At 41.4% G+C, this 15866-nt stretch overlaps 1 protein-coding gene across 3 annotated transcripts in view; it reads right to left on the bottom strand.

Moving 5' to 3' along the window:
* The window catches only part of LOC149311407 (DNA primase large subunit-like), a 113001-nt gene that overhangs the window by 31786 nt on the left and 65349 nt on the right, over nucleotides 1–15866 (bottom strand). For all 3 annotated transcript variants that reach the window (XM_089528564.1, XM_089528565.1, XM_089528562.1), the window contains exon 10: nucleotides 14477–14662. In XM_089528564.1, coding sequence (XP_089384690.1) covers nucleotides 14477–14662 — 186 coding nt within the window. The remainder of the gene's footprint in view (nucleotides 1–14476; nucleotides 14663–15866) is intronic.

The raw sequence follows: 15866 nt of genomic DNA on the forward strand, positions 1-15866 counted from the left end.
CCCCGTGTGGATGGGGGCAAGCCATGATGGCGCAGGCAGCATGCAGTAGGGCTCAGGAGTGTGCAGATGTTCCACTCTCCCAAGCCCTAAAATCGGCCCCACCCAGTCTGTACTGGGACTAAAAGGAAACTTTAGTCATTTGAGATGTAGCGCTAGAGAACAGTGCTGAGGATATAATGAACAGAAAAAAAGACAAATAAATGGGTCCTTGAGTAGATCAAGCCTGAACTCTCCTCAGAGGGCAAGATGATCAAAGTGAGGCTGTGTAACTCTGGGCACATCATAAGAAGGCGTGACTCAATAGAAAAGTCAGTATTTCTGGGGAAGGTAGAGGGTAGTAGAGAGAGAGGAAAGCTGCACCCCAGACTTAATCAGGGAGGCCACTGGCCAGAACCTACAGAATCTAAGCAAAACAGTGGAGGATAAGAAAGCTTGCAGATGTTTCATCCACAGGATTGCCATGAGTCGGGGCGGTGAATAACAATACATTATGAGACTAAATCAGCAATATCAAGTAAGACAGGTATCATTTGGAGACTAGACTTTCTATGGCATCCTCTTATGTAATATGGTAGGAAGAAACTAGTACAGAGTATTTACTGGGAAGGTGTATTCTAGATCAGAAGGGGGGAGGAGAAATCCCCAAAGTTGGCTACACCCATCACCATCTAGAAAGAGACAAGGAGAGTTGTGTGTTTGAAGCTGATTGGCTCTATGACTGCTCACAGTCCTGTTACTTAGCATAACAACAAAAACAAAAAGACAGAAGCCCTTATCTGTTTGAAGGTACACTTGGAAAATTTATTATTTATTACTTTGTATGGTGATGAGACAGCTTTTCAGGGAGGATGTGGATTCTTCCTCTATAGCACCCCAGAATGTATTTTCATGTTAACTACCCAATGTACCATTCTCTGACTTGGCGAGATGAGAAATCCACATAAAGTGGAACATACCCAAGCCTCAAGAATGTGAATATTATCTATTGGTTAGCCATTACATTCTAAAGCACTCTGCTGCCAAATGCATCAGATTTATATTTGTTCATTTTATAATGCCTGATTTAAATGTTAGGGGTGTTCCAGGCCAATACCCTTTCAATTTCTAAGAAACATGAGTTAAATGAAAAAGCAGCTGATGTCGCTGCTGCTCTAGTGAAAAATGATGGCACCTGGGATGGCTGTGGAACACTAGCCAGATCACAAGCTAGGAAGGTGCAGTCACTGGTTCACCTGGAAAGAATCAATTGATCTGCTGATCCACAGACATGGGGCAGAAGGAAAACAGGAACAGAGAATTCAGTCTTCTGGATTATTAATTCTTGGAAATGCACACTGTTAATGTTCTACTTTCATCTAAACTGTACCAGAAATTTTTCAAATGAATGAGATGGACTGTGGCAGAAGGAAGTAGAATTATTCCCTGTGAGATGTGAAGACAGGAAAGTACTTGATGGAGGAAGTGTGGGGTCTAAGCATAATGATACAAGGTCCTGATGAAAGAAACAGCGGTGCCTGCAGATACACAAGGCAGAAGGTTTTGGTCACCCTTCTGGCCACTGCTACTGCCAACAGCCAAAGGCAACCTTCAAAGATAACAGATACAAGGAAAACTGTCCTAGGTAGATGGAAAGGAGACCTCATGATGTATTCAATATGCTTCCAGACAGGAAGCTAAAATGCTGTAGGCAGAGACAGAAGACAAGTACCTCTTTAAAACATTTCAAGTGTAGATGTCAGAAAAGAACTGCCTGGTTTCAACAGTGCCAAGGAGAATGCTGCTGTCTTCTCTTAATTAATTTTTAAATTAAGATTGAGGTCTAAGCCTCACTGAAAAAACAGGAAGAAAACATGCCCTAGCTGGAGGAGGCCTCCTCAGATGAGGATGGGGAAGAGATGAGCCCAGAGAACAGTCTCCAGTCAGAGTTAGAGGCAGAGCCCAGCCATGAAAACAGACCATGTCATGTTATCCTTGAAGAGAAGGGGTTGGAGGCCAAGCTTCTTCACTCTTTGGAGTGTTGCAGATTAAAAGGATAGCAACAAAAACATAAGCAAGGATGTGGTCTGCCTTAAAAGATAAATACTTGAATAATTAGGCCAGTTGTGTTGAGTTACAGCTGGCTATAAATCAGCACAACTAAGGCCAATTTTGTGCTGCAAAACAGTAGCTCTATTATCTTTGGGATCAGTATTCAAAGACAAAGCAGTGTTAAAAAAATCCAAAGGAATCATGTACATCTCTATGACTATCTATGAAAAAGAAATTTCCAGTATAAATTTTTGTGGACTCCAATCCATGCAGTGCATAATGTGAAAGTCTGAGAACAGAATAATAAACTAGGGAAGTGTAGTGTGATGGTAACTATTATAAAGCAGGAGGATATGGTCGGAATCTGTTTTGGACAATCCAACCCGCCTTTTGTCAACACTTACACTGTCTATTTTGCATCCTGTGGAGCAAATGGTTCCTGAATGTTTAGTTATAAGGTTCATTGAATGAGGTGTCCCATCCTGCTCCATAGCTCTTGTTTCTGGAGTCCAAAATTTCCAGCACTGAAGGAGTTCTCCAAGATGGGCACATGGGCAGCTGCTTGTGGAGGCAGTTTCCTTCTCCACTGTCTACTCAGCAGGCTTAGAAAGAGATGAGTGCAACTAAACATAGTGCAGTCATCAATTTCAACCATTCTTCATGCTCATAATAGGATTCTGACCCCTTTTATTCTTTTCAAGAGCTGCTTCACTCTCTGGAACCATGTCCAAAAGCTAATAAGCCCCAAGTCTGTCTGTCTATGTCAAACAGCTTCAAATATTCCACTTTCTCTTCCTCTCTCTGGGCCCTGAAATCCAATAACAAAATCAGTGCAGAGAACTCCCACCACACATACGCACAAACCATTCAAGTCTTCAGATCACAGTGTCAACAGAACTAGTATCTGGTATAATGTGAAAAGCCTTAATATGAAACACTATACTAAATTCATTCAACCCAACTTTTGAATCCACCAACCACAGACCCTGCTAATTTGACTCAGAAGCTTCTATAGTGGGCCCTTGGTATCCACTGGGATTTGGTTCTAGGAACCCCCGTGGATACCAAAATGTGTGGATGCTCAAATCCCATTAAATATAATGGTACAATAAGATAGCAACATCAAGGTAACATGAAAGACAGCTTTTTGGAAATTACGTATTTTTAAAATATTTTCAAACTGCAGATGCTTGAATCCATGGATAAAAAATCTGTGGAAAAGGAGTACTGACTGTAATTCCCTGTACTGTGTGTTTACAAGACCAACTCACAGACACTAGCTATTAATTGAAGGTCCCAAGCCGGCTGTTGGCAGGAGCAGATATAACCCACTCCTAAAAGGTCCAATTGGTGCCCCATAAATGCGGCCTTGGCACAGCTTCTGGCCACTTTGGGGGCATGCGTCATCTAAACACCACAGCCCCAAAATGTTCAGAAGCCGCTTTAATTGGCCTGTGTATTTTGGGCCCATGTCTTATGGACTATGTGATGCTTAAGGCACTTAGCTATTCCTTTTAATGATTTCATAAGAGAAATGATCCACTTGCCAAGAAAGGCACATAAAGTAAACTGGGCTGTGGTTTGTTGAATTCTGGCTTGCTATTGTGTCTGAACTCTATAAACTGTGGTTTGTTAGCCATTAAAAACCACTATTAGAAGTCATAGTTGGGACTTGGTTAACAACTCTACCTTCTTAAATCCAAACCTACCATATATATTCATGTACACGTTGATCTCACGTATAAGTCGAGGGAAGGTTTCAGGGTCAAAATCCTGGATTTTTATATGACCTGTGGATAAGTCGAGGGTAAAACTTAGGGGGATATAAGGAAGCACAGTAAGGGGGAAATACTACCTCCGTCCCTTTTTCTCCTTCTCTGGACCTCTCCCAACTGAGTCCCAGGTGCTGGAGGAGAGGTTTTAACATTGGATTGAGAAAGGAAGCAAGTGGATTTAAATGGGGAGTACTTTCAATATGAAGCCAGGTCTTGCAAAACGAACTGGAGAGTTGGTTTTAAATGGACAGTTTTTTCCATAGCAAGTCAGGTCTTCCAAAACGGACTGGAGAGTTGGTTTTAAATGGAGAGTTTTTTCCAAAGGAAGCCATGTCTTACAAAATGGACCAGAGAGAGAAGCAAGTGGATTTAAATGGGGAGTTTTTTTCCATAGGAAGCCAGGTCTTGCAAAACAGACTGGAGGAGGAAGGAATTGGTGTTCAATGGAGATTGGGGCATCAGGCTTGTTTGCTTTAGGACCTTTCTAAACACTACTGGTGTATTGACCCTTATATAAGTCTACCCAGAATTTTAGGGTCAATTTTGGGGCGTAAATTTCTCGACTTATAGTTGCATATATACAGTAAAACCATGGCTTATCCCTTACTTGTTTCACCACATCCTTAATGAAACAGAACAGACAAAAAGCAACAGAATCTGGGGAAAGCAAAATGATATTGGTTTAGTTGTCTGTGGCACAACTCATGCATAAAGCAACACATCATGACTAATGTGAAGTATGGCTTTAGTACAGTCGGCCCTCCTTATACGCGGATTCGCCATCCACGGATGGCAAATCGGGAAATTGTCCCCAATGGCGGCGTGCGTGCACGCGCGCCACCATTGGGGACAATTTCCTTCTCCTCCCTCCCCTGCCTCCCTCCCTTCCCTTCCCCTTACTTACCTTTACTGTTGCGGTGCAGCGGCTTGGCCTCCGCCGCCGCCGCGAGGGAAGCCAGGTGGCAGCGGCGGAGGCCAAGCCTCGGCTTCCTCGCCGCTGCTGTGAAAGGGCGCGATGGCGGTGCTGGAGGCCTCTTGGCCCCCAACAGCACCGCCACCGGGCCTTTCCCATGGCGGACGGTGAGGAAGCAGGCCTGCAGCGCCGGAGGCCTTCAAGGCCTCCCGTGCCGGCATCCGGCCTCCGCTGCTACCGAAGGGCCAGATACCGGTGCTGGAGGCCAAGAGGGCCCCAGCACCGACACCCGCCCCTTCCGCGGCGTGAGGAGGCCGGGTGACGGTGCCGGAGGCCTTGAAGGCCTCCCGCGCTGCTGCCCTCCGCGCGTCCTCTTCCCCACCTCCGCGCCTTTTTTTGGAGAGGAGGCGCGGAGGGCAGCAGCGCCAGAGGCCTTCAAGGCCTCCAGCGCTAGCATCCGGCTTCCGCCACCGCAGAAGGGCCGGATAGAGGTGTTGGAGGCTAAGAGGCCCCAGCACCAATACCTGGCCCTTCGGCAGCGGAGGAGGCCGGATGCTGGTGCTGGAGGCCTTGAAGGCCTCTGGCGCTGCTGCCCTCCGCGCCTCCTCTCCCAAAAAAGGCGCGGAGGTGGACGCGCAGAAGGCAGCAGCGCGGGAGGCCTTCAAGGCCTCCGGCACCGTCACCCGACCTCCTCAGCGCCACGGAAGGGGCGGGTGTCGGTGCTGGGGCCCTCTTGGCCTCCAGCACCGGTATCCGGCCCTTCGGTAGCGGCGGAGGCCGGATGCCAGCGCGGGAGGCCTTGAAGGCCTCTGGTGCTGCAGGCCTGCTTCCTCGCCGTCCGCCATGGGAAAGGCCCGGTGGCGGTGCTGTTGGGGGCCAAGAGGCCTCCAGCACCGCCATCGCGCCCTTTCACGGCAGCGGCGAGGAAGCCGAGGCTTGGCCTCCGCTGCCACCCAGCTTCCCTCACAGTGGCGGCGGCGGAGGCCAAGCCGCTGCACCGCAACAGTAAAGGTAAGTAAGGGGAAGGGAAGGGAGGGAGGCAGGGAGGAAGGGAAGGAAGGAGGGAAGTGAGGCAGGGGAGGGAGAAGGAACTTTTGTTCCAATGGCGGCGCGCATGCACGCGCGCCGCCATTGGAACAAATGGTACTTGAGCATACGCAGATTTTGGTATTCGCGGGGGGGTCCGGAACGGATCCCCCGCATATACCAAGGACCCACTGTATGATGTACGAATACAGCCAGTTAAAAACATTGATTTTCTAGGAGTTGATGTTGTCGCTGTTACTTTATTTTGTTTTAATTAGTAGTACGGAAGGAGATTTTTGAATATTGGAACTAACTTCAGTCAGCCCTCTTTATCCACGGATTCTTTATCCATGGATTCAAGCATCCACGGCATTAAAATATTCCAAAAAATATAAAGTAGTCTTAATTTTGCCATTTTATATAAGGGACACCATTTTACTATCCATTGTATTTAATGAGACTTGCACATCCACAATTTTGGTTTCCAAGGGGAGTCCCGGAATGGAACCCCAAAGGATACCAAGGGGCCCACTGTATATTAGGAGTGACTTCAGCTAGCTTGTGATACTACCAATAGTCAAACAAGCATAGGATTTCTTAAAGAATATATACTGCAGCCAATGTATTGTTTGTTTTACAACTTGTTCATGATATATTTTTCAATGTAATCTCATTTCCTAGTAAAGTATGTGTGTATTCAAGCTGGCAAGCAGGGAAAGCAATTTAGGGAAAGACAGTCTAGGGCATCTGGCTAGGAGACTAACCAATCTAGTTTTGAGTTAGCAGCCAGGAAACAGCTGCTTCATGTGAAAACCAGCTTGGATGGCTGACGAAGGATAAGAAAATCTAGCAAGTCAGGTCTATTCAGTTACCAGTAAGAAAGGTGACACCAATGGGAACCTACTGATAATGGAAATGCTTCTCTTTAATTACATTTCTTGTCCAAAACTGATAGAAACGTTTCAGGAGTCTAATTATCAGCTTCCATTTAGGAACTTGGATGAACAGGAGGTGGGGGGGTGTAATCACATCATTGTCTTTCTAATATCCACCTCAATAAACCTTTTCCAAGTCCCTTTCATTCTCAAAAGATCAGAAAGATTATCTGTGGGACTGACATAATGGAAGCATGCTATGATATCACAGTCAGATCTTGTCAAGTGAAAACCTAATAAATTAATGCTCCTTCATACTGAAAAATGAAAGTATCTGGGAATACTTTCATCTACAACCACTCAATGGTCAGGATCCACAAGACCATGAACTAATCAATTGAACCCAGGAAGTTTTTAGAGAATTTTAAAGAGCTCTGTTTCAAAAAGGGGGGACAGCACTCAAATATCTCACTAGCATAAAACACTGCCCAGACTTTGTAAGAACAGAGCAGGATACTTAATAACAGGGGATCTTGAGATCTCTCATTTGTAGGGTCACCATGAGTCAAAGCTAACTTGATGACACATATGAAAAATAGCATATTTTGATCTTTTGATCTCAACCAACACTTTTCAATATTCCAGTTCAAGATTCATACTTAATTTATCTGGAGCCGATTGCTCCATATAGCAGTTATGAAGACAGTGTTGTCATGCAGACCACAACTGCAAAATAAAAAATAGGAACACAGAAACAAGCTGACGCACGCCAAGTTCATCAGAGGTGCTCATTTCACTTTAGTAACTAAAATATAATCAAAATTATTATTTAATTAAATGAATGACAGTCTATCCCCTTAATGATTCATAAAAAGAGAGGTCTGTTCCAGCAAAGATTTTAAATATTAATTGTTATAGTGTGGTAGTATGTATTATTCTCATGCTAATATTATTGAACACCTTAAACTAGGAAACTAACTCCAGGGGACACAAATGTATGGCTAAACCAAGCCAATTTTTTTTATTTCATTCCTGCTTTGCCTTAAGGTCATTTCTGATTTATGGCAACCCTAAGGAGAACCTACCAAGCGGTTTTCTTGGCAGGATTTGCTCAGAGAGGGTTTGTCGCTACCCTCTTCTAAGGCTGTGTAAGTGTGACTTGCCCAAGGTCACTCAGTTGTTTTCCATGCCCTTCCATGGATGAAGTGGGCATTCATTCCTGAGCATATACAAATTTCAAAGTGAAATTCCCACAGTGAAAAGCCAAAATAGGGCCTCAGGTTTCCCAGTGAACTACACCCTTATCCATTTCAAAATAGAAAAGCAGCTGTCATTACTCAGCACTCATGTTCCTTTCCCCAGACTTTTAATTTAAGAGGCATTAGAACATAGCAACATCCAATTTCCATAGTTCGCGTGGTATCAATTGTGTAGTACACCTCCCTCTACCCTTCTAGGATGGTTCTCAAGAGATCTGGAAAACAGGATGCAAATGATGGTCTGATCATTTCAAGTTTGCCTTCTGCCTTAGCAGAAACATCAAACAGAGGAGTGTCTGTGTTTGGGACAGGGGGAAGCACAACTTCCTTCCACTGTGAGAGCTGCCCATTTATTACTGCTCTTTGCTCTCTCTTTTTGTTACCGGCCCTTGAGAGTGTCTGCTCGTTTATACACTCTCTTATATCACATCTTCTATGTGTGAGTCTTCGGGTAGGATTTTGTCAAAAGCTTTCTAAGTATGAGTGACTACCAGATCATCCCTATCTCACAAGCTTAAGAAAATCCAAAGAACTTGTTCCTGATGAAGTGCTTTGCAAAAGCCATAATGAATCTTCCCCTGGAAAACACTTTCTCCTACGTGCTTTCTCATCCTGTTTTAAATAACACTTTTCACTCAATTATGTGGAACAGATGATAAAAGGCATGTAAATCTCCACACACGTAAATTCCACCCTGGGTTCCCTCATTTAAAATTCTGGTAACTTATTTCTTAAATTATGAACTTTGCATTCAAGATCTTCAAGCATCCAGAATTGTATGCCATCTAGCTGCAATGATATTTCAATCTGTCAATGCGTCCTAGATTTCATCTGTTCTCTGAATGCTACCCTGGAAAAATGCATGTCAGTTATGGATGCCCAGCATCTTCCAATGAAGATACAGACAGAAGACACACAGAGAAATAATTTTACTTTACAGAATTGAAAACTCCTGAGAGAAAAGCTACTTGTAAATCTTGCAGAACATTTTAAACAGTTCTGTTGTGCTAAATATAATTGTTATGATGTTAAGGGCAACAGCTGAAAAGGTTAACTCTGGCTGCATCCACACTGCAGAAAAAATCCAGTTTGACACCACTTCAACCACCATGGCGCTATGCTATGGAATCCTGGGAACTGTAATTTGTTGGGGCACCAAAGCTCTCTGACAGAAAAGGCCAACTGTCTCGCAATACCACCATTCCCAGAATTCAGTAGCACTGAGCCATGGCAATTAAAGTGGTGCCAGACTGGCTTATTTCTGCAGTGCAGCTGCAGTCGTAGAGGCCTAACAATTACTACTGATAGTCTGTGAATTTTCAGCCAAACTACTACTATTACTATTACTCAAGAAAGCCAGCACAGGTTTCTTTCTTTATTTATTTAGATAATTTTTATTAACACAATAACAACACTGTGTCCACATAACAAAATACCTATCTAAAACACACAAACATAAATTAAACAAACATTCAAGGTATCTTACATTCTGTGTCTGTTAAATGTTGCTTATAATAACTCCCCATCTAGTCTTGTCAGTATTTCTTTGAGTCATTGAAGTTTATCGCACGGGCCCTAAAACGGGGACATGCACAGAACGGGATGGGGCTAAGAACAGAGTTTACCGTACACTGGAATGCAGCCGTTGCTGCCAGGAGTTCCGATCGCGTCCTATATCCATTCCAGAGGGCGCGATTTCTAAGAACACTTTGGAACAGTTCTCAGAAATCGCGCCCTCTGGAACGGATGTAGGACGCGATTGGAATGCCCGGTGGCGGCAGCAAAATTCCAGTGTGCGGTAAACTTCGTTCTTAGCCCCCTCCCATTCCGCGCGCGCCCCCATTTTGGAACGCAACAGGCCCGTTTCAGGGCCCGTGTGATAAACTTCAGTGTTCTTCCAAATATATTCCCCCTTTCCTTTGTTGTTCTTTCTATTTAAGTGACTTTCATCTTTTTTCTAACCCCCTTTTTGTTTGTTGTTTGTTTGTTGTTATTTTTATTAATTTGGCTTTCCAATTCTCTTTCCAGTTTCTCTCTCATTTTCCTCAAACTATCTACTGATCTTTTTTCAAAATCCAACACAGGTTTCAGTAGATGCACTGTTGCTCCAATAGTATACAGTACATAGTGGAATAAAAAAGGCCATGTCATAGGCCCCAAAAGCCAGTTAACAATCACTCTATTCACTCTAATATGAGCCAAAATAATTTGGAGTCTGGCGTAGAGAACATAAAACAGCAATCCCAGCACTGTCCAAGGAGCAGTTCAGACAATCATACAGGGACAGAAGAGAAGACAGCAGCTCAAGAGAATGAAGACAGAAGCTGTGAAGATCTGACTAGATGAAGAAATCTCCAAAAATTAAAGGAGTCTCTTCGCTAGAATGGTTTTGATAAGAGTTTCCACCTCAAGAAGCAGTGACTTTCTAGAGGAGTTCTGTAAAATATTACAGAAGAAAAAAACTGATGAGCCCAAAGGCCAGAGAGAGAATTATAGCTTCCCCTATGTTACTACTGTTCCCAGCTAATGTGGCCTGATCTCATAAGTTCACATCCCACACCAAAAGGAAGAGGCAATATATGGAGAAGGTATATGATTCCTTCTGCAGCACAGATCCATCTGAAAATACTACAGTACTGACAGCATTCAGGATGAAACAGAGTGCGCATGATATGACTTAGCTATCAGTTGCTGCCACAGACTTTAGGGCAAGAAAACTTTTAAAACACTTAAACTGTTACACAGAACTTCACCAGTAATAGTAATCCATTTTGAACAAGCCAGAATAAAGAACATTGTTTGTTAACTGACATCAAGTTACCTTCTACTTATGGCAGCCCTATGAATGAGAGACCTTCAAATCATCCTATCATCTATAGCCCTGATCAGATCTTGCAGATTCAGGGCTGTGGCTTCCTTCATTGAGTCTATACAACTGTAATTCAGTCATCCTTTTTTCCTACTGCCTTCTACCTCAACAAGCATTGTTGACATTTCTAGTGAGTCATGTCTTCTCATGATATGTCCAAAGTACAACAGTCTCAGTTAGTCAGCTTGGCTTCTAGGGAGAGTTCAGGCATGCTCTAGGATCTATTTATGTGCCTTTTTAACTGTCCACAGTATCTGTAGAACTCTTCTCCTGTACCACATTTCAGATGAGTTGATTTTCTTCCTATCTGCTTTCTCCACTGTCCAGGTTTCACCAAGCACACGGAGAAATTGGAAATTTTATGGTGTAGTAGACAATCTTGATTTCAGTATTCAGTTATATATCTTTATTTGCAAAGTGCATCACTGCTTTTCATCAAAGCTGATATACATAAACCTTTCTTTTAAAAAAAAACGTAAAGAAGGTGAATGTTTTCAAATATTTGGTACTCTGCAGTGATTCTGATCAGACCAGTCATGTTAATTTGCTTCATAATATTAATTCAAACAGGTGCCATTTTAATTTGAACAGGTGTCATTTTTATGAGCAACAGAATTGTGAAGCTTATAAAGATGCAGCTTTTCTTCTGTAACCCATCTAAGAGTACATCTATGCCCCCTTCAATGTTCCTTAACAAATTCAATTAATTAATGTTAATGTCTTATGTCCTGAAGAAGGGTGGTTAACAGTAACTTCATATAGGCTACTGGAAACTATTATATACATTTCTTTAGTTTTCAAAGATTAATTTTAGCAACATGTCTACAATTGCTTTTGAAAAAAACTTAATCCAAAAAGCACTCTCTTCATTACTGAATTAGGGAAGGAGTGATCAGAGGCAGAACAATAAAACCCTGCTAGGTGGCTCACATTGTCTGCATAGTTTCTCCTGGAAACAGCACAATTAGGACAAACATATGAACAAAATATTAGAGAAGTGTTCTTTCTAGGCATTTCTAGGTCATCCAGCACAATTCTATGATATGCTTGGGCTGGAGGTTGACCAGGACAGCATGCAAACATGACTAATGGATAGCATACAACAAATCAATGCAAGATAATGAGGAAAAACAAGACATCGTGAGCAGGACAAGGCAGAATGACAGACCCACAGCTCTTCATGGATAAGTAAAACCATGGTAAATGAACCCACATTAAATGGGGTATTACTGTATAACATTCATTTTAATCTTCTTTACTTTACCCCACAAACTCCTGCTTAAACCCGCCCTTGTCTCTAAAGCTTGTGCAATATCTTTTATCATCTTACTTAACAATAAAATTAATCATCTGAGAAAAGTCCCTAGGAATAACTATACCAAAACAAGGCCTGTTACAGACTGCCAAAATAAAGCTGCTTTGGGTCTCTTTGGAGGTATGCTGTTTAAATGATGCATGCACCCTAAGAATCTGGAAGCTGCACCAAAGCTGCACTCCAGTGCTTAGGAATGGAGTGTGGCTTTGGCGCGACCTCCGGCCTCTTAGGACCCATGCATCATTTAAATAGCATACCTCCAAAGAGACCCGAAGCAGCTTTATTTTGGCAGTCTGTAACAGGCCTATGTAACAGAATTTGAGCAATATCAATACTGCCATGCTTTAAATACACTAGAGTCCATCTTGTCTCCCACTGGCATTATTTCTGACTTGAACCAGTTAGTTAAATACCCAGATATTTTACGAAAATTATTAATCAACTGCATCAAAACAAGCATTGACTGCTCAGGCTATGAAATGAACAACAAAAGATGATCTGTGAAAAGTGTGTTTTTAAATTGTAAACTGACATGCTCAAATCCCTTGATCCTGGAATTTTATCTAATAGCACATGCTAAGAGTTTCAATCACAAATTGAACATTAAAGAAGACAGTGGACATCTGTGTCTTATACCCCAGTTCAGTGTAAAAAAGGATTATAAAAAACATCAGTCATAGCCCATACTCTTTGTGCTGAATATACACTTTTTAGCCATGACAAAAATATTTCATGAAACCCCTAATTAGCCAATACTGTAAAAATAAATGGCCAGTGAATTTTTATAAAGACTTTCTCCACACCTAATAAAATAATGACTGGATGATCAGTTCTATCAGAGTTTAAAGCAGTCAAATTAACAACCAATCAAGTACTATCAGATTCTGGCCTGTCCGGTAAGGATTTACCAAAGATGAAATAACTTTTTGCGATCTATTAGCTAAAACAGCTGTCAATATTTTAATATCAACATCAAGTAAGGATACAGGATGGTAGCACAGCAAGCATAGGCCTTATCAGGTTTAGATATCAAAGTAATATAGGCATAATTTAATAATGCAAAGAGGGAGCCACATTCTAAGATATATTTGCAAAGTTGGAGCTGTCTTGGTGCTAACAGTACTTTTAGAAACCAATTAGGGCCAGGAGACGTCCCACTTCTCATACTTGCTATGTTGCTGAAATTAGGAAATTACTCTAAGTGTAAAGAAATTGTTGCTGTAATAGGCTAAGATGAGGAAGGTCAATATAAAAAAAGAAAGTCTCCGTATCCTGTTGGTAAATTTTATTATCAAAGCTATAATGATCTGAATCAAACTTCAAAAATTGCAGATTTCTATCTGTGGGTGATGTATATAAATTACTGCTTTTATTTTTAATAGTTGAAATAACATTGTAGTGCTGTTGATGCTTAAGGTGACACAGTCAAATCTTGTTGGGATGTTCCCCAGTTTAACGATATGCTTTGTCACAGACATGTGAAAGCAAATTCAATTTATTGTGAGATAATATTATTCAATTCATACTGAACTTTTTGCAATGCTTGATAAAGTTGTTTGGACAGAGAAACAGCAAATTGAGATATAAGAGCTTTCAGTTGCTTGTTCAATAATTCCTTTTTAAAATTTTTAAGTCTTTTTTTATAAGAAGAATAAGCAATGGCTCTACCTCCGAAGGGAAGCTTTACATGCTTCCCAGTCAATAGCATATGAAACTGCAAAGCCTTCATTCATTTTAAAATATTCCAACAGATCTGTTCCATTTGAGCCCTAAAATTTTCATCATTGAGAAATGAAACTTTAAATCACCAGAGGCTAAAGGGTTTAGGACCATTAGAAAAGTATAATTCTAGACAAAATGGAGCATGGTCTGATATTATCAAGGATTCAGTGTTACAAGTGTTCATATTTCTAATCAGAGATGCAGAAATTAAGAAATAATCTAACCTGAAACAACAGACCAGAGAGATAAAAGTATTTTTCCTGTCTCCTCAGTGCACAGTTCTCCATACATCAATTAAACCATATTCATTCATATATGTTTGTAAAGTAAATCTCACTATAGCTTGTTCACTTGGTACAAACATATGTTCATCTAGCAAAGGGTCCAAAATTTCATTAAAATCACCATCAACTATCATTTGTATTCTAAGTCAACAAGGTTATTAAAACAAGTATGAAACATGTGTAGTGCATCACTGTTAGGGTCACAAACAATAAAAAAAATTAAGGATGTGAAAAATGTGATGGTGGTAACCCACTGTGTGGTTAGGATGTGAAAGCGGTTGCTTTTGAAGTGTGATGCTACCAAGTCTATAGCAGCTGTCCATAGTGTGTATGAATAACACCTGTGGACTATGCAAGCATTTGAAGGAAAACTGCTGACAACTGAACAGAGCTCCCAAACAATAATTTACCTTGTCTGCATCTATTTTTCCTTTCATAAATTCCACTTTCCAGAACTGCAAAGCTTGTTCCAGTGTTAAGCCAATGCCCTTTAGAAACAAGCCATACTGCATACGGCCTCCATGACGGAGATGATGGTTCTCACGCAGAGCTTTGTGCAGCTGGCGCATGCAGAGGGGAAATGATTTCACCGAAAGCTGAAACAAGAAAATTCATTTTCATTTTAAAGGCTTTTTGACTTGAAAACCTTATAGGCTGTACTGTGATTATTGCTTAAGTCTACCTAGAAAGGTGAACAGCATGAGAAAAGAATTTATCCAGAGGCTATGGATAAATTTATTTTATAACTTCAATATGAGTCTAAGCTTTTAAGTTGAGTGTCTCTTTCTATGCAAGGCATAAGATCAAATGGAACACAAATTTTCTAGTGAAAAATAGCCATCAGTATGGATAATTAATTATAAGTTTATAATATGGATTCTGATTCTATTTAATAGTAGGTTTCCCACATCAAAGTTGCTGGGTTGTTGGTTATCTTCAAATCATTACTGACTTATGGTGACCATAAGATGAATGTCCACCCCTGGACTGTGGAATGACCTGCCAGAAGAGATTCAAAAGCTGAATACGCTGTCTGAATTTAAAACAGCATGGAATAGGGGGATGAGAAATGAAATGTGTTTAAAATCAAAAAGTTAAAACATGTTTCTTTAAGACCTGTATTTGAACTAGATTTGGAATATATTTCAAATTGGTGAAATAATTAAGTGAAATAATCAAATGAAATATAATTTACTCACTTTGAGACATTTCCATTGTTAATGTACTGAAGGTGAAAATGTTCAGATGTGGCAATGGTTGCAGAAGCCTAAATTGGCTACAGCTGGAGTCCAGAGCAGCAGCCGGATGCTCAAGGTCAACTGAACTGGACTAAATGTAAATATGCTATGTCTTCAGTCTGAAGAGGGATTGGTGTCTATGGTGCATAGCAACTTGTATAGAAAGAGGCTGGGCTTAGTGGTTGCCTCATGGTAATTCTGTATATAAGCAAAAACGCTGTGCTGTGGGAGTTTGAGATAGTGTGGTGTGTCGGTTGGTAAGAGTTTTTGTATAGTGGTGATTAGCTCGTGTTATTTGAAACAAAGTAATATAGCCCTCTTAGGAGTGAACTGCTGGAGAGTGATTCTTTGATCTAGCAGCTGTTTCTCCAGGCATTCTTCAAAGCAAGCCAAAAGCTTGTGTTTGGAGCTTTGCTCTGTTCCTGTGTTGGAGAGATAGCCGACGTCTTCATCCATTTGCCACCGGACCAGAATCACAGGCAAGGTGTTTGTAGATTAAACAAAGTTGTTTATGGCAGAGTGGAAAATTGTTGTTGGGTGGAAGGGAAAAAAAGGAATGGAG

The sequence above is a fragment of the Sceloporus occidentalis genome, unplaced genomic scaffold (assembly GCF_023333645.1).
Source record: "Sceloporus occidentalis isolate IW3139 unplaced genomic scaffold, rSceOcc1.0.p SCAF_6, whole genome shotgun sequence".
NCBI lineage: Eukaryota > Metazoa > Chordata > Lepidosauria > Squamata > Phrynosomatidae > Sceloporus > Sceloporus occidentalis.